General features: G+C 45.1%; 1 protein-coding gene across 1 annotated transcript in view; it reads left to right on the plus strand.

The window, feature by feature from the left end:
- Positions 1–20,327, plus strand: part of LOC308287859 (plexin-A1-like) — a gene marked incomplete at its 5' end in the record, with an annotated part of 234,475 nt that overhangs the window by 132,760 nt on the left and 81,388 nt on the right. The window contains one exon of the mRNA XM_080729172.1: positions 16,935–17,135. Within this exon, the coding sequence (XP_080585298.1) occupies positions 16,935–17,135 (201 nt within the window). The remainder of the gene's footprint in view (positions 1–16,934; positions 17,136–20,327) is intronic.

Consider the following 20,327-nt stretch of genomic DNA (forward strand, 5'->3'; position numbering starts at 1 on the left):
CCACTTTCCCACACTCCTCTGCATGTTCCTGCCTTATTAAGTTGTTCTCTCTCTCTCTCTCTCTCTCTCTCTCTCTCTCTCTCTCTCTCTCTCTCTCTCTCTCTCTCTCAATCTCTTCTGCGCTGCTTATAAATGGTGTCTGGTTGGTCACAGAACACTTCCCTGTCTTCTGCCTGCCTGCTAATGAGCATGGCTCAAATATTTTCACGTGCGCACGCGCGCACACACGAGCGTGCTTGCATATACCTACGTACCACACCCTGAAGTAATTTCTTTCCCTACGTTTTCACTCATATTCGCACATGCACGTGGAGCGCACTTGAGCAAGTACCCATGCTTGTGTGAGCCCCTTTTCGACTGCAGCTTTAGCACCACATTACACTGCACCACACCACATAAAAATATCTACATTTTCCATTACACAAAAGTAGCCCTATCGGTAAGAAACAAATGGACCCTTTTAACTGATTATAATACAATATAAATTTGTATCACAACTATCCTAATTAGCCCTGTTTGGCCTAGCTCAGACCTACTCTAGATTGGAAACTTTTTAGTACCATGTTTAGTACCACTTTCACACCACTCTACCCAGGTCCTTGTGGTGTAAAGCCTGGCACAAGTGGGCCTATGGAGTGGTGTTGGGCCATGTCAGTGGAAAAGGGGCTTATGCCCAAAACAATCCAAGTGTGTGTGCATGGTCTCTCTCTCGCACGCACGCACGCACGCGCGTGGCGCGCACACACACACACACACACACACACACACACACACACACACACACACACACACACACACACACACACACACACACACACACACACACACACACTGAAATATACATGAACCAATCCTCCGCCTGTGAATTCTGAAGAGAATGACCAACTCCTCTTAACAACTGAAACGAGAGCCATGGGTCAAAAGCTAGCTGGTGCTCTGACAGGCTTGGACAGAAACATCTCCGGCTTGAGATCCCCTATAAAACCTCGGCTTTAGGGGTGAGAACCAGCCTGTGCCAGAGGTATTTTGAGGAAGGCCTTGCCAGAGTGCCACTTCCGTCCAAACCTCTTGTAGGCTAAATAGAGAGGAAAAGCAAAACTATAAGCCCAGGATTTGGGAAAGGAGGCAAAGGCAGTACTCGCCCTCTCTCGGCAAAGGGCATAAATGCAGTAATACATACTGTGCATGTATAATACTGTACATATCTTTTCTTTCAGGCTTTTAGTCAGGCTTAAGGTGTGTGGTTGTCTTCATAAATATTTCCCAATTCAAACACATTCAAATGGCACCAGAGATGCTACTTGCTTGGCAGCGCAGTCTGGAGTGCATTTCACCCTTTGAGGGTGCTTAACTGTTGACTTGTTTGTGCAGGTTTAGCGGCCATAAAAGCCACACCATCCTTTGTGAATTCACCCCTTAGAGAGAGAGACTCTATTGCCATTTGCCAGAGACAACATTTTATTCCATGGTGAAACACCTTTTTTCTGGGGCTTTTCTGAAGCAAGAACTACACTCACATTCACACATACTGTGTGTGTATGTGTGTATATATATATACAGTATATATGGCCATTTAAGTTAATTGTCCAGCATGCTGTGCTGCTTTTAAACATCAATGCTTGTAAAACCATACGCTCACACTCTCTCTCACACTCTCTCACATTTCACACACACACGCATGCACGCACGCACGCATGCACACGCACACACATGCACATGCACATGCACACTGTGCACATTGCACACGGAAATGTTCCCACTTTGTCAGCATGGTGTTATTGGTACCATTATCCCTCCGCTAACGCTGGCCAGCTTCTGTGTTTTGATACCGTGATACCACACATAGTACGACACCCGATCCACAGCATGTGTGAACTGGATATCGCTATATGGAACCACAATGTGAGGATATAGTTGTCGAGCCTCGCTTTGGGAGCAAAAACCCTTTGTGCATTTAACCTAGATTTGACACGAGCGCGTTGTTGTCTCTGGGTAGAGGGCTGCTGTAATTTAAACCAAGCCATTGTCAGTCGGAGGGACGGCTTCAGCAACATGTCTAGTTCACACAAAGATAATGCCACCGTCATTAGAAGGTGAGCTAGGAACAGTCCCATCCCCTCTGGAGCCAGCCGTATCAGAATGCCTGCCCCGTAGCGTCCGTTCCATGTGAACAACTTGTTGTTGCTGTTACTTTGGAACTTATCCTTTTTCTCGTAGCACTCAAATTCCTCCTTCATCCTCACCCTGTTGTTGTTGTTGTTGGATATCACATAATGTTCATAGCAGTGTTGATTTCTTCCGCTGAAACTATGACGGAAAATGTTCGTCGACTACCTTTATTCGCTGACGAAAACGAAATAAAAAATAAACAAAAAATAGGCTAAAACCGAGACAAATATATTGACAATTTCATCAACAAATAAAAACCAGACTAAGATTTTAGGGAGGGACTAGTGGAGAAGAGGCAAGTAATCTTTATGTTTAGCAGATAGATTGGCTATTTTCAGCATGTAACCAAGTGTAAAATCGGCCATTACGACGCCATCAAGGCCCACCAAAATACACTTTTGTATTCTGACCTTGCTCACTGTATAGGCCGAAATCGCCCTTTTCAGTCAAAAAGTCCGGTTCGACTACAAAATGACATCACTCGTGACTTCTGAATGACTGAATGAGAGTTTGGAAATTTGCACGTCGGAAAGTCCAACTCACCGAACATTTCGGAGGAAGTATGGACAGGCCTTAAGTGTCGCTGAAAAAGAACATCTTCTAAATTGTTAGGATTGTAAATGGTAAAATAACATCCAATATAGCATCCACAAAATCATTATTTCATTTTTATATTTTACACAATACTGTACATTGAATTGCAAAACGGTGGCACTACTGTAAACAAAGGCACAGGAGTCGGCATCTTTAGTTAAAAGGCCACAAAGGCCTCTTTGGTCCCAGTGTGTGAGACCAGGCTGTAGTACAACCCTGAGTGTTAAAGTAACTCCGAGAGGGTTCAAATGGACCCGAGGGTCACGTAGACAGGCGGCGGGGGGGCTGTTCCACACGCCATGTAGTCCTTTGTCAGGTCCCTGACACGCACGCACGCACACACACACACACACACGCCCTGTCCACCTTCTTGTACCCCCCCACAGCCCCTCCCTCTGTGACCATACATGGCACCATGTCTCTCCCTGGGCTTCTCCGTATCTCTTTACTTCATTATTTAGCGTGTTATTTTTTTCCTCTCACTGATCTATAGTCCTCACATCACAGAGCTGGCTAATTAATTATGGATGGAACATTGGGGGGAGAGAGAGAGGGGGGGGGGGGAGGAGGGTGTGTGTGTGTGTGTGTGTGTGTGTGTGTGTGTGTGTGTGTGTGTGTGTGTGTGTGTGTGTGTGTGTGTGTGTGTGTGTGTGTGTGTGTGTGTGTGTGTGTGTGTGTGTGTGTGTGTGTGTGTGTGTGTGTGTGTGTGTGGAGGGGGGAGAGAGATCTGTAAAAAAAAAAAGTCCAGACGCCTGACTCATTACGTATGCACAGTGTTTTTGGATCTTTATTAATTTATATCTTGTCAAGCTATGCCAAGGCCTTCACAACTCTTTCTGGCTTTTTTTTAATACGCATACTTATTTATTTATTTATATCGCGTCTCGCTTTCGTCTTCACCCTCCCCTCTCTCTCTCTCTCTCTCTCTCTCTCTCTTTCTCTTGATTATAATCTCTGGCCTTCCACAGACTCATATGCATATGTATCCTTTCACAGACACACACGCACGCGCACACGCGCGCACACACACAAATGTATACACACAAAAATGCATTTCACACGCACGTGCAACACGCATGCAAACGCACACACCCACACACACGGAGTACGTGGCACCCCCGGCTGTCTCATTATCTGCTCTTGGCGGATGTTAAAAGGTGTTTTGCTCACCTGCGAGTGAAGATTATCTCATCTGCCCCCAACACTTGTTTTTTATTTTATTTATTTTTTCATTATTTAGTTTTTTCAATGTGATGCAGTCAGTGTGCTGAAAGCTGTGGTCCTGTTAGACATCATAGTGAATGCTAAATGAAGGAGGGAATATATTAGGAGGGGGGGCCTGACCTAGAATGACAGCTGCTTGCCTTTCAGACGGAGATGTTCGCTCCAAACTGGCATTCATTCATCGCTGGTGAGATTCAACCCAAATTAGGTCAGCCGTTAAGCACTCTCAAAACCGGTGCCCCTAATTTGGTTATTTCATTATAAGTTCGACATAAAAAATAGTGGTTAAAAGAATAATAAAAAAATATATTATTATTTTCACTCTAATGCGTCATTAATCAGTCTCTGATGAAAATAGCAGATACTGGAGCTTGTAGATTAGCTAGGTTGTCCAAAATAAGTACAAATTTCACTGTATACTAGTAAGACGCCTCAGGGCGACATGCGACCTCGCCCTTTATTCTTGGCCATCTGGCCAGTGATGTCGGACCAGTTACCCATATATGGAGAGAGACCCCTGCATGATAGTCAACAATGTTATGTCAGAACATGCCCATATATGGGCATTCATATGGGCATTCCCAGATATGCCCTTAATATTGATGACATTGGGACAGGGATGTCAGAATATGTCAGATACTGTATATCCATTTATGGAGTCTGTTTTTGTGACCTTGTCACTATGATGTCAGGGAGTCAGTGATGTGGCACACAGTCAGTGATGTCACAATGATGTGGACATCAGGGATCTCCACATCACAGTGACATGTCAGAAAAATGTGTACCTTCGGTCGCAAATAATATTGAAAGTACGTTTTTTTGTATGTTAACCAATTGAAACCCAGCATCAGCTGTTTTTTCCCAAATATATTTGGTGTAAGACGAGGTGTAAGTCCAAGTAGAGAGACAATGTAGGTCCACTGTAGAACTCAAAGCGCTTTACAATGGTCCATTAATTCTTACATTGGGAGGTGAAGCGGCGAGCAGTCAACGCCAGCGTCCTCACTTCCCACATTCACACACCAATGGTGGCAAGTTAACAGCGACCGACTCATTGGAGGCGACGTGGGGTTCAGTGCCTTGCCTAAGGACACTATGTATATTAGCTGTTTGAATGTGTGTCGTTGATTGATTCCCAAAAATATGGAGCAAAGTTCAATAAAGGAGAAGTATTTTAGTTTCCAAATAAGAGGGGCCATGATGTATTTCAAAGGACAGTCGGCAACACTAAGTATATACCACGGAAGTCCTGCCCATATAGACACTTTGAGCCGTAGTTCTTTTCCAGGCTGTTCTCTCTTCCTGAGATGAGATAAGGCTGGGAACGAGTTAAAGAGTGTCTATTTTAGGCACGGGACACTGTTGCACGACGAAGTATAAATTGGGCTTTAAAATGCAGCCAGAAATAAATGGCCACTTACAATATCTATCAACTGCGTGAGTAACCAGTGGAGAGCCATTTCATCTCATTTGTGTAAGCAGGAAATGGACTTTCGTGAAAGTATTGCATACATCTTAATAATCTGCAAGATTAGTTATGCCTCCGCTGCTAACATATGGGGGGACCGCGACTCCCATAATGCCGAGCTCGCTGTAGGCAGAAAAGCCGACAGCAGCCTTGAAGAAAAACAAACAGAGAGGTAAGGAAAGCCCTCTGGCAGCCTGGCAAGGAGTGGGGAGTAGGGGACCTGGATGTCTGCCATCATAATCACACAGACATACACACACACACACACACACACACACAGACACACATGCACGCACGCACGCGCACACACACACACACACACACACACACACACACACACACACACACACACACACACACACACACACACACACACACACACACACCAGTGTGTGTGAGCTAAGCTCAGTTCAGAATTAGCTGTGGGTGTTTGCTTATTCGACTTGTCGTCAGCTGGGCAGTCATAAAACAAAGAATTTTTATATTTGGCAGTGACTTTTGGTTGCTATGGTATGAACATCTGTTGATGTCGAAAAACAGGCTTAAGAAAATGTCCAAATGCTTTTTTTTTTTATTGGAGCAGATGTTTCTTGTTGGTATGGAGAGGATGTGTGAGGTATACATTGTTTTATACCATCAGTTATAGACGGTAACTCGTAGTCGATTCGGACGTGAGTTGAATTGAACCTAGTCTCGCGAGGCCTAGCCTCGGAAACCCAGGCATCTTTTGGCGATCGGAAGAAAAAGAAGCCTGGGCGATCGCGTTATGATCACTGTTGGGGGAAGTGTAGAATTTCCCTAACCAATCAGAGTGCAGAGAGCGTCACACCGAATGTGTTGACGTCATGACGCAGCAGCGTTCTCTGCGCTGAGCAGAGGAGCAGAGGGGGGAGGGGGGAGGAGAACACATGCTATTGGCTGGAGACTTGCGGATAGACTCACCGCGCCCGCCCATCTGCCTACACAAACAGGTCCGCGTTAGGTTAGAGTGCGCGAGGCCAGACTGTTGCCTCCGCGATTTGGGCAAATGCTCCCGGCATACAGTCTGGCAAACGGAAATAGAAACGATGAGTGCGAGATAAAGCGTATGTGATGCAACCGCTCCCTTGGTGCAGTAACAATAACATGTCCTACTGGAAGCGTTATGTCTCCTTTCAACATTTTGGGGGGCGTTATTTCGTCTTTCTCTGCTGTTATTGGTGTTACCTCCATGATGTTTTCAAACGTTTTCTTAAACTATACACCCAAAACAAAAATAGGCCGCTCAAATGACTTTGTCTGAGCTATTGTGCTTCTGTTATGTTTCCAGTGGGACTACAGTTCAGTGCAGCAGCGGCTACTTCCGATACTCGCCGTTCGGGAGCTGCCGTTCCAGACTCTATATAGCATTCGGAGATTGTGGAATAGTTGTCTGGCTACGCAAGACTAAATTGAACCCTTTTAACCACTTTCAACCCTGGTGTCCCTATTTTGAGCATTGTCAAAATAGGTTAACATTTTGTTAGCTTGTAGATCTGATATTTCCCAACCACAGATCTACGAGCATACAACCCATCGCATCTTGACACGTTGTGAGCTTGTAGATCCGCCAATTTTCCTCTATTTCCGTGCCACACGATCCCAGGTATAACATGGGGTGTAAGTGGTTAATGCTTGGTAGCCAGTTGTTGTGCGACACAGGAGGTCTTCTCCCAGGGGGGTTGTGGGTAGAGAAGTGCTGATGGAGTCACCCTGTGGTTTGCCTCAGACGTTTCTCTGTGTGCCACTGTGTACCTGATAGATGAAACACTGCCTAATGCACTGCACACATTATACAGTATACAGATAGGGTTGGGATCCCGAATTCAGCATTGAGGAACCGGGATAGGCTATATGCACAGCAGCCATTTTGGAGAGAAGTTGCGTCTTTCTTCACAGGTGTTACCAATAATACTAATGAAGGCTCTGTTCCATTCTGGTCAAACAGAGTCAGGGTGCTGATATTGTTGCATGTTGACTCAGTGGAAACACTCTGCTACGCCAGTGGTTCTCAAAGTGTGGTCCAGGGACCCACATGGTTCCGAATGACCCCGTAAAAGGTTTGTAACTCTGAGAGTGTACAAATGTATAGAAGCCTTTCCAGACTGAGCTAAGCGAAGTTACAAAACAAATCCACTGAACGTAGTGTAGCAGGCTGGTACCCAGGCTACAATTCCAGAGGTTCTCCAACGTTTTAATATCAAGGATCTATTTGGTAACATTTGTACACTCTCAGAGTTACAGACCTGTAAAGGGTCAATTTGGAACCCCCTCAAGCAACCCAGAGGGTCCCTGGACCTCCCTTTAAGAACCAGTGAGGTATAGGAATACATAGGAATCATTAATGGGAACTGTTAAGGAATCGGACCGTTAAGAGGGAATCGTTAAGGAACGGGAATCGTCAAAATCCCAAAGGATCCCAAACCTACAAAACAGATGAATCTCCTGCACCGAACCCAACCCACCCTCTCTCTCTTTGTCTCTGTCTCTCTCTTAAGCCCGATTCAGACTTCATCGCACGATGGTGTCACTTGCTGAAAATAGCCGTCCCAACAAGCTCACAACGCGTTGTGAGACGATGTGTTCCATTGTATCTCTGCTGGTTTCGCCGTGCAACACCATCGTGCAAAATGTACAGGCTTTTACACACAAACAGTCACTCACACACACTCGCTCATATCCTCCTCTCTGACTTTCCTGAAATCACCCGGATTGACTTTCACATCTGGCCACACAGTAAAACCACAGCATCCGTATTCACAGATGAAATAAAAGACCAGAAATCTAAAGTGGGGAGGAAAAAAAATCTCTCTCCCCCTCAGCTTCAAACAAATTCCCCCGGTGAAGTATTGTTTCAATGCACTCTGCAGTTTGTAGCTCTGATGTGGGCTTTGAACTGTTTTGGCACCTGTCAGAAAACCTGATGAAATAGGTTCCCTCCGGTGACTGTTTCTGTGCCTCAACCCCCCCTTCTCTCTGTTTCTTTCTGTCGTCTTTTTGGAAAGTAATGCGATATTGTCTTTTAGTCACCCGAGACACTACATGGGAAACAAGCGATCCCATGGGGTCACGGCTGTTACTGTAGGTTTATGTTGCCGCTGTCCTATGAGTCAGACCCATATTGCGTTAAAGGCTTTTGATAAAATCGTTTACATGAAGTCTACACAGGATACGGTTACAGTTGTTGGTGTATGTAGGAATTTATATCCATGCAGCTCCAACAGACGTGAGGCTGCCTGTCTCGGGCTGTTCTCTGGTCGACGGTCTCTTGAGAACGGAGAACCATCATTCTGTACGATTCCTCTCGAAACACCCAATGCCCGTCAGCTTTTTTGCTATTCTGGTCTGAACTCTGTTACCTTGCTGATCACCAGCAGCCTACAAAAGACAATTTTTAGACTATGACACAGTTAAGTAGTCTGACGATCGCCATCGCCGCTCTGTGTAGGCCTGCAAGGTGAAATATTGTGTATAACTTGTATAATTTTAACACTATTGTCTTCTAAGAAGGGTGTATTTTAGACTTTTCTCAAAATCTTTCTACAATATACAATTGGATATTGTCAACTGCTTCTCTGCCCACTCCTTCCCGAAAACATGTCCCAGCATTTCTCATTAAATGAGTAGTCATCTATCAATTGACCTGGCTGTGACTTGAGGTGACCACACGTTAGCTAGAAAATAAATGGATGGAATCCTGTAAGGGAAAAAAATGACTGGCTGAAAAAAGGAAACGACAAGCAGACAGCTGAGCTAATGTTAAGCCGATAGAGGGATGAATAAAACATTCAGTTAGCGACCGACTGACACAATATGTTCCTACAAGTTAGCTTCACCACTGCTTCAGTATGCTAAAGTGCCACTGCATTAAAACTTTCTACCGAGCATCAGAATTCAGCACGCATCACTTTCTGTCTCATTCCTGAGAGGAGTGCAAGTTTTTGCTTTCTGTTATTTTCTTTTTCACTCTTGTGGCTTAAGATGGTGCATTTTGAGTTTGAAGGGATTGACAGGATTCCCCCCCAAAAAATACCACTTGTGTAATTCTGTCTCCCCTCCTCTCTCTCTCTTCTCTCTTGTCCATCAACCTTGTCTGAGGCTTGAGGCAATTAATTAAATCAGAATCTTGTCAGGAGGGTTGTGCATATTCACTGCCGACGCAGCAGGACGGACGAGTATGGAAGGAAATATGCAGCAGGATATTCAAAGGACCAGAGATGTTTACAGGGGGCTTAAAGTTACACTCATAATTGGTATAATAGCCGAATCAGATTACAAATATATGCATCGTCATGTAAGTTGCGTAAGAATGCAGTTCCGTTTGATTTGGTCTGCAAGGATCTGTATGTAAAAGTGTAATTCTTGACTTCATTGCATCACGCTCAGACTACTACTGTAACACTCTTCACTCTTGAATTGGCAAAAGGGGGAGTGAAGGACCTCACATGCCTCCAGCTTGTTCAGAATGCGGCAGCTAGAGTTTTAACTTGTACAAAGAAATGAGAACATACTGTATCTCTTAACATCCTGGCATCCGTTCACTGGCTACCTAGTTTTAGATTCTGTTGATTATTCTTAAGGCCCACCTGGGTCTGGCCCCTAGCCCGTTTATCTCCATGTGAGCCAGTGGTGGTGGCTGCAGCCTTAGTTTAGAACTTTAGATCATCCGGTGAAGCCTTGCTGTTTGCCCCTATAGTCTTTATAATGACATACATTTAGATCAAGAGACTCCTGCCTTGGTTTTTAGTTTAGTTTATACTACTATTATAATGAGACTGTTGACCTAGTCTCTTTTATCTGGATATACAGAATATCTAGTCTTTATTTTCTTTTATTCAAATAATAGGCACTGTTAATACTTTGTCTATCCTTTGATCCTGTTCTCCATTTGCTAATATCTCCAAATTTTCTTCCCTCTCTCGTTCTAAAGATGGGATTTATGGTTCTTTGAAGTGAGCCGGATCTCTGGGATCCATTCCTTTCAAAGAGCCGTTCAAAAGACTTGTTTTAGTTGGGAGATTTTGATTAGAATAACAAATCAATTCAACCCTATACATTTCTGTTGCGACGTATTGTGAGCTTGTAGATCTGCTATTTTTCTACATCGTGACTACTAATTGAAGCCGAGGCCGAATTGCACGAAAGAGCCCTGACAGCACATGGTTGGTTCTACAGACTCCAAATTTCTCACGCAGATAGCTCAGACCTTTGCCTACGTTCTTAGCTATGCCTCGACCCGACCCGATATGCGGTTTTCCGGAACCAACGCGAAAGGTTCGGAATCTCCATATGTGGAGTCCTGACTACTAATTGAAGTCAATGGACGCGAATCCGAAATGGCCCGAATCGCATGAAAGAGCCCTGACCGCACATGGTTGGTGCTACAGACTTCAAATTTCGCACGCAGATAGCTCAGACCTTTGCCTACGTTCTTAGCTAGGCCTCGACCCGACCCGATACACAGTTTTTCGGATCCGGCACGAAAGGTTTGAAATCTCCGTATGCGGAGATGACTGACATTGGGCCGTTCCGGAGCAAGCGCTGACTCATTGTGACATCACTTCATAAAAGGCTCTGACATCACATACGCCACATGAGTCAACAAAAAATCTCTGTGAGTGTGTATGTATGTATGTATATATATGTATGTATGTATGTAATCCGCGTATCTTGAGAACCGTTTGTCCCACCAGCTTCAAATTCAGCGCGCGTGTTCCCTGCCGCAGCAGGTAGTGCAGTGCCCGGCCTCGACCCGACCCGATAAGCGATTTTTGGGAACCCAGCGCAAAAAGTTTGGATTCTCCGTATGCAGAGCTGTTGTCTGACATCAGGGTTTTCCGGAATCGGCACTGTGTCTGCAGAGATCTCCATATATGGGCATAAAATGGAAGCAGACAGAAACAGATATATCCATTTATGGGCATAAATGGACTCAGGCAAACAGATGGTCAAAATGGATCCTATGACAACAGGTATAATGGGGTTTGCATTACACAGAATTTGGCACACGCGTTCCCCGCCGCAGCAGGGAGTGCAGTGCCTGGCCTCGACCTGACCTGATATGCGGTTATCCGGAACCAGCGCGAAAGGTCCGGAATCTCCGTATGCGGAGCTAATGTCTGACATTAGTGTTTTCCAGAACCGGCACTGTGTCTGCAGAGATCCCCATATGGGCATAAATGGACGCAGGCAGACAGATACAGATATCTACATATATGGGCATAAATGGACACAGGCAAACAGATGGTCAAAACAGGTTATGACAACAGGTATAATGGAGTTTGCATTAAAGAGTGGGGCATTCATTCCGTATTTACATCGTTCCCGAGTAGGCCGGTCCTCGACTAGACGCTCGGCCGACTGTCAGGCAGATACAGAGATCTCCATATATGGGCATAACTTGGACGCAGTCAGACAGATATCTCCATATATGGGCATACATGGACACAGTCAAACAGATGGTCAACACGGGTCCTATGACAACAGGTATAATGGGGATTGCATTAAAGGGCGGGGCATTCATTCTCTATTTACATCGTTCCCGAGTTGGCCAGGTCGCCGACTAGACGCTCGGGCGGCCGAGCTTCTAGTTTTATTAATTGGAAAACCTGTGAAATGGGACATTCTGCATAATGAGTACTTTCTACTATTGGTACTTTAACTCTTTGCGTGCCAGCGCCCTCTAGGGGCCAAAGAATGCCAGCGCATCTCTCATAGGCAAGCGCTTTAGCTTCCAGGACTTCAGCTTCCAGGACCTGACGTGCTCACGTTCTTGCACGGCATGGAAATGTCCCGGATGAAGATGCTAACAGAATGGCTATTCCCATTTTGTCATCTAAAAGATCAATTTTGGGCGATTTCGCCGTAAATAAACCTCGCGCCGCTTTCCTAAAACACAAAAAAGAGATATAAGCCTTTAAAGATGCGGCCTTTCATTGGATTAGGCGGATATTGGCGATTGCGTTCGCAAATTACGGCCGGCCGGGACGTTGTTAGCTTTCGGCTAGTAGCTACAAAAATCAAGCCAGGCTTCAGAAGGCCTCTTATCATTTTATTCATGTAATTAAAAAAAGCCGGACTACTTCGGGATCGGCACACTCGTGTACTCATCGGAAGCGGCGCCGAACATTGGGTGAACATTGGGGAGCTCAAAAATGTATTTTAAACCATTTTTAATGGAATATATCGTCGGACAGAGTAGAATGGCTAGTTGGCTAGCGGCTAGCGAGCCAGGACCACCCACGACTCTACAAGCAGCTCGGGGTAAGTGAATTAATAAAAAAAAGATTGTATTGGATTGAAATAAAGCCGAACTAGTTCGGGATCGGCACCAGATGAGTTAAGTACATTTTGTTACCCATACTTTTGTACTTTTACTCAACGAACATTTTGAGATCCAGACTTTTACTTAAAAGTATTTCTACATTGCAGTATTGATACTTTTGATTGATACTTACCGTTCAAAAGACTCGATTTGTGCGCGAACGTCCCACCTCTATCTCATTCCCTCCTTCTCCACTGATTCATCACTTTCTTTTCAAACACCCCCCCCCCAGCCACTTTGTGTCTCTGTCTGTGTTATGTTCATTCCTCCCCTTAGCGCCTCTCCTCTATCTGATTACTTAGCTTTGTCCCCTCGCATTGTGTGTGTGTGTGTGTGTGTGTGTGTGTGTGTGTGTGTGTGTGTGTGTGTGTGTGTGTGTGTGTGTGTGTGTGTGTGTGTGTGTGTGTGTGCCTGCATTGCATTTTGCAATCAGGCGCACTGAGCCACAGCTAAGCAGGCTAATGAATAAGCCGTGCATTGTGTTCTGGACCAGGGAATGTGCCATAGCTTCTAATGTACAGCAGCGTAGATCGGTGGGGGAAAGAAAATCACTCGTCATCTAGCTTGGCAGGACAGAAAACCATACAGTATTGTGTGTGTGTGTGTGTGTGTGTGTGTGTGTGTACACACACACACACACACACACACACACACACACACACACACACACACACACACACACACACATACATACCGTACATACATATAATGGGTTAGGGGTCCTTGGCCTGAAAACGTTGAAGACCCCTGCTGCAGTACACATACATTTCCTCACATACATACGTACTGTATACACACTGCAAGCCTTGAGTGGCTGTGACCAGGGTGTCAACTCGCTGTTCCTCTCGTCTCAACTCTAAGCAGGGAGGAACTCACAGCACACTTCCACCGGGGTGGAAGAAATGTCACACGTTGTTAGGGACAGGGACGTACTGTTTTTGTGTGATTTCTTTCCCACGAAAGATATTTTTAATTGCATCCCATAATGCATCACCTACCACGTGTTAACACAGAGCGGATCTGTCATGTGTGATGTCTCTCTGGAGGCTCATGAATCACTTGGTTTAGTATCTTTAGTTCATTAAATGTGAGATTCTGTTGCTGGTGGGCAGAAGCCTTGTATCTCCATATTTCCTTTTCTTTTCATGATTTTTGGTAAATAATTGCCATACCTCATCATTGTAGATCAAGCTATATTTTGAGCGGTGCTCCTGGAAGGAGCTAAGCTCCAATATCTGGCTTTGTCCAGGCTCTGAAACGTGGCCTAGGCCTATACATCTGGCCTACTGTACATCTTGGCACGAAGTTTGTTGTACGTAGGGATGGGGTGATATGGATTTTTTGTTATCACGCTAATAAATCACTGTTTACTGACGGTATCGCGGTATCTTCCACATTTATAAAATAATAATAAAAATGGTGGCATTACACAACCACGGTATGGCGGTATCTTCCACATTTATAAAATAATAATAAAAATTATGGCATTACACAACCACGGTATGGCGGTATAGTGGTTATTGCACCCATTACGCCCGGGGTCACATTGGCCAAGCTTCACGGGACGCTTAATGAAATTAACTCATAAATAGCACTGCTCACTTCACACTACAGTAGGTGGGTTTAGTTTTATGAAAGTGATTAAGTGTGTCTGTGAATTTTATAGCCTAAATAGTGAACCGATAAAAAAGTATTATCAAGAGCTATCAAGAGTGACTAAGTATTAAGTAATAATTACGTAATAACAACATTGGATTCTACATTTCCTGAAAAGTAACCTCATTGGACATTCAACCTGACAGCGATGATTTGTCAACCGTGGGGCGTTGTGTGCTGTGTAGATCGGCTAGTTTCACTAGTTTTAAATCGTTTTTAAAATGATTAACGCAAAATGAATCTGTTTTGGACATATGAGGTTTCCACCCAATGACAACGATGTACAGTATAATCTGATGAGGTATGTGTTTGGCTTGAGCGCTGCATTACAGGGTGTGTGTTGGTTCCACCCAGCCAGGGCTTTGAGTCATGCTGGATAGTGTCTCCCTCCTTCCCTCTGCGTCCCCTCACTCCCTGGGCTCTATTTTGATTGTCTAAAGTACCAGCTCTTATGCCTTAACTTAACTCATTTGCTGCCTTTTTCAAAATGGCTGCCAAGTACCAGGATGCTTTGTCTCCATAGACTTCCATGTAATTCATAGTGCACGGATCATGCACGCCCATGCCTAGATGTTCACAGCTTTCACACAAAAAATCCGCTTGGAAATCCGTTCAGGCATTCATGAGATAGCAGCCATTATGTTTTCTTGTTATGTAAACAAAAATGGCTGCCATGTTTCAAAGATGGGGTTGGTATGGGGGATAAACATGCAATATTTGTGATTTTTTTTTTTTAACGGCCAAAACTCGGGAAACTCGGGCCTTGCGGCCTGTACTTATGGTATAACTGGGGAAACTCGGGCCTATGCAGTCAATGAGTTAAAGGCCTGTTCATACCGTCTCCGAGCATCGAACTGTTCGTCTGAGAGTTCAGACTTTTCAACGTGCAGCTTTCCGAACTCTAATTTGGATTAATGCTTTTCAGAAGATGCGAGTGACGTCATTTTGTAGTTGAACCGGAACTTTCCGACGAAATGTTCGGTGGTCGGAGACAGTATGGACAAGACTTTAAGTTAAGGCATAAGAGCTGGTACTTAAGATAATCAAAACAGAGCCCCCTTTCTCTCCATTGTATCCCACTGTTCAGTTGACGAGCTCCGCATTCCTGCCAACGCGTGGCATAAACACTATATAGTGACTTCATTTGTTCCTACACAGTCACACACATACATAGACAGAACTCCTCGGAGAGTGGTAAACGCAACATGGTCGACTGTCGCGCACGCACACACGCACACACACGCTACGCACATAGACACATAGACAGACAACGCCTCCAGGCCTATGTTCTACAGTGGTGTGAGCCAACAGATGGACTGTTTCCAGATGATCTAAACAAGACCGCGTCAGCTCTCGCCAATATCACTGAATGACCCGACACACACACACACACACACACACACACACACACACACACACACACACACACACACACACACACACACACACACACACACACACACACACACACACGTAGTTGTTGTTGAGTTCATTTCTGCACACATGGCCATGATAACGCGTTGGAGTCTCACTGCCATAACAATGCAGTGATGTTGTGATGAGAGCGGTGCTTTATGATGTAGATAATGGTGCTTGAACCTTAGGAAACTCTGTATCCCCCTCTCGGGTGTTGTCATCTCACATTAAAATCTGGTGCGAGGCTAATGGATATGTGTGTTACGCAAGGTTTGAAGACGACGCTGCCTTTCAGGGTATTATTTATTTCGAGGCCACACTGGCTTTTAATCAAATATGACCGGAACTGACTCACTTTTTCTGCAGTCAACAAACGAGTCAGCCATGCCATCTTTGTCTCTCTTTCTCTCTCTCCCTTTTCTCCAGAGGTATATACGGTACAATTAATTATTATCCACCAGGGACGTAAGAGAATGTTAGAGAGGCAGGGCCTGAAATTTCTAAAAGGGCCCTTTGGTGAAAATATCGGAAATAGCAGACCTCCAAGCTCACTCGGCTATTTTTGGTGCTTGATACCACACTGAACTAAGCATAATCAAGTCGACGCGTTGTGAGCTTGGAGGTCGGCTATTTTTGGTGCTTGATACCACACTGAACTAAGCATAATCAAGTCAATACAGGAGATGTGGGGAAGCGGCATGGATTTCTACACAGAGAGGGCAATTCTTTCAACATAAGATGCTGCATTCAAGTTCAGGAGAGTTTGGACAAGGCAATTCTCTTGAATGCTGCCTTCAAGTATGGTATGGAAAGAGGGCATTTGCATTTCTTTCACCACATACATGGTTTTTACAGACGGATAAAACGGGCAGGGGCTCAAGCCCCCTTTGGTGTCTATGTGTACATGTGCCTGTTATCCACTCTGCTCTCGAATTTATGCCTCACTATCATTGTATTCCCTCCCTTCCTTTCCTCTTGAGCTCATTAAACTTTCTCTTGTCTTTCTTCCAAAACTGAACAAAAAGGTAACACGTTTCTCTCTCTCTCTCTGTCCCCCCAACCCAGGACTGTCCCCAGATCTTGCCCTCCACCCAGATCTACATCCCCGTCGGGGTGACCAAGCCCATCACCCTGGCCGCTAAGAACCTGCCCCAGCCCCAGTCCGGCCAGAGGAACTACGAGTGTGTCTTCCACATCCAGGGGGAGACCCACAGCGTCACGGCCCTCCGGTTCAACAGCACGTCCATCCAGTGTCAAAAGACATCGGTGAGTAACGGTGGGAGTCTGGCTGGAAATGAGTGGTTACCAGGTTACGTTGCTTTTTGATGGATGTGATTAATTGACAATATGTGCTGGCGAGCGGTATTGTTATTAAGTGCTATCGGTCTTAAACCGGTCAATGTTACTACACAGCAGCGGCTTGACCCCAGTGTGGGTCATCGACTTTGTCAGAGTTTAAATAATGACCTCCCACCACTAACGACCACTTTGGGCCAGCAACACGCTCATTGTTCTGATGGATAGCCATGCACTGCTGCGGGACAATGACTGGGTCGCGGTCGAGACAGATGACCCAATACTGATCTCCTAAATTGAACCGACAGGTGGCCATTGGATATCGACGTGGAGCCGGAGAGCACAGAGATGTTAGTAGTGTGTTGAAATCTCTGGCCTAAGATGAATCTTCACTAACTGCTATAGAATAGGGAAAATAACCCCATTATCTGTGATGTGATTGCTGGTCTGAATCAGTACAATGTAGAACGGCCAGAGCAACATACAGTACCTGTATTAAAGCCTGTCCATACTTTCTCCAAAATGTTCGGTGAGTTGGTCTTTTCCGAACTCTCATTCGGATTAAATCAGAAGTCGCGAGTGACGTCATTTTGTAGTCGAACCGGACCTTTTGAACGAAAAGGGCGGTTTCGGTCAAAGTATGGACAGGCCTTTAGTTCCTTTTGAGCACTTTTTGATTATGCGTGTCTGGCTTGCTGCATAGCGTTGCAGAGGGGTGTGTGTATGTGTGTGTGTGTGTGTGCATGTGTGCATGCGTGCATGTGTGTCCAGGGATGTTTTTGGAGAACTTTTCATAAGGCGAAGAGAAATTGAAGGGAGATATTTGTGTAGGATTTAGTCTGTGTGTGTATGTGCGTGCACAGGACAGTGTGTTTGTGTCGGGTGTGTTTCTTTGCGTGACAGATAAGAGGTAGCTGTGCGTCGTGCTTCACTGGGGCTGAAAATGTGGAGAGGAAGTGTGTCTCTGAACCTGATCATGACCAGATTGATCATACCTTACACCTCCACTCCATTTCTCTGAGTTTCTCCCTCTCCGTACAACTCATATTTTTCTCTGTCTCCTATCTCTTTGTCTGTCATACACTCTGCCCCTCCATTAATCCCCCCGTTCTCTTCTCTCCGCCTCTTCTCGTCTCTTCTCTCGAACCCGTTTCCCCAGCCTCTCTGTTTTGATATACTTCTGCGATGCAGAACGTTGTCATGTTAAACTACTGCTGTTTCTTCTCCTTTATTAGATCACAGGTTCTCAAACTTTGCCATGTCAAGGACCCCCAAATTAATATGCATTTGGCCATGAACCCCATCTATAGTGTGAGTCCCACTAATCTTAAATTAGTTGTTGGCCTATTTGACAGTGCATCAGCATAATAATATGGACATCCCTACTCTCTGACACTGGTTCTGAATGGGACTGAAACCCAGGGCGTTGCTGTTGTGCAGTCCGAGTGTTAACAAGGTGCAGCCGCCTGGCTACGTTACAAGGTGTCAACCATTACGTGGCAGCCATTAGGCATGAAAATAAAGAAAATCACAGCCAACACCTGGCATCCTTCGGAACGATCCACTAATTGGCTTTTGGACCTTGAAATGCTAGAAGCTCACACATTATGTGACATGTTACCACATATTTTTCGCAGTTTTGTCCGCCATGTTTGATATGAACAGATTTGCAGCATATAACAGCACTGATTGCCTGACCAGCACAACTCCTACACTAGCTATCCTGACGGCTAGCGACCAGGGACATGCTGGGCCCCTGATTCAGCCCGGGAAAAAGAGTTGGAGAGGCCCTCTTTTTATATATATATATATATATATATATATATATATATATATATATCTACAAGCATCTACAAGCATCTACAAGCATATCTACAAGCACACAACGCCTCGCGGCGTTGTGTGACCTCCCACCACTAACGACCACTTTGGGCCAGCAACACGCTCATTGTTCTGATGGATAGCCATGCACTGCTGCGGGACAATGACTGGGTCGCGGTCGAGACAGATGACCCAATACTGATCTCCTAAATTGAACCGACAGGTGGCCATTGGATATCGACGTGGAGCCGGAGAGCACAGAGATGTTAGTAGTGTGTTGAAATCTCTGGCCTAAGATGAATCTTCACTAACTGCTATAGAATAGGGAAAATAACCCCATTATCTGTGATGTGATTGCTGGTCTGAATCAGTACAATGTAGAACGGCCAGAGCAACATACAGTACCTGTATTAAAGCCTGTCCATACTTTCTCCAAAATGTTCGGTGAGTTGGTCTTTTCCGAACTCTCATTCGGATTAAATCAGAAGTCGCGAGTGACGTCATTTTGTAGTCGAACCGGACCTTTTGAACGAAAAGGGCGGTTTCGGTCAAAGTATGGACAGGCCTTTAGTTCCTTTTGAGCACTTTTTGATTATGCGTGTCTGGCTTGCTGCATAGCGTTGCAGAGGGGTGTGTGTATGTGTGTGTGTGTGTGTGCATGTGTGCATGCGTGCATGTGTGTCCAGGGATGTTTTTGGAGAACTTTTCATAAGGCGAAGAGAAATTGAAGGGAGATATTTGTGTAGGATTTAGTCTGTGTGTGTATGTGCGTGCACAGGACAGTGTGTTTGTGTCGGGTGTGTTTCTTTGCGTGACAGATAAGAGGTAGCTGTGCGTCGTGCTTCACTGGGGCTGAAAATGTGGAGAGGAAGTGTGTCTCTGAACCTGATCATGACCAGATTGATCATACCTTACACCTCCACTCCATTTCTCTGAGTTTCTCCCTCTCCGTACAACTCATATTTTTCTCTGTCTCCTATCTCTTTGTCTGTCATACACTCTGCCCCTCCATTAATCCCCCCGTTCTCTTCTCTCCGCCTCTTCTCGTCTCTTCTCTCGAACCCGTTTCCCCAGCCTCTCTGTTTTGATATACTTCTGCGATGCAGAACGTTGTCATGTTAAACTACTGCTGTTTCTTCTCCTTTATTAGATCACAGGTTCTCAAACTTTGCCATGTCAAGGACCCCCAAATTAATATGCATTTGGCCATGAACCCCATCTATAGTGTGAGTCCCACTAATCTTAAATTAGTTGTTGGCCTATTTGACAGTGCATCAGCATAATAATATGGACATCCCTACTCTCTGACACTGGTTCTGAATGGGACTGAAACCCAGGGCG

Source organism: Nannobrachium achirus, assembly GCF_963921795.1.
Source record: "Nannobrachium achirus genome assembly, chromosome: 6".
In the NCBI taxonomy this organism is placed as follows: domain Eukaryota; kingdom Metazoa; phylum Chordata; class Actinopteri; order Myctophiformes; family Myctophidae; genus Nannobrachium; species Nannobrachium achirus.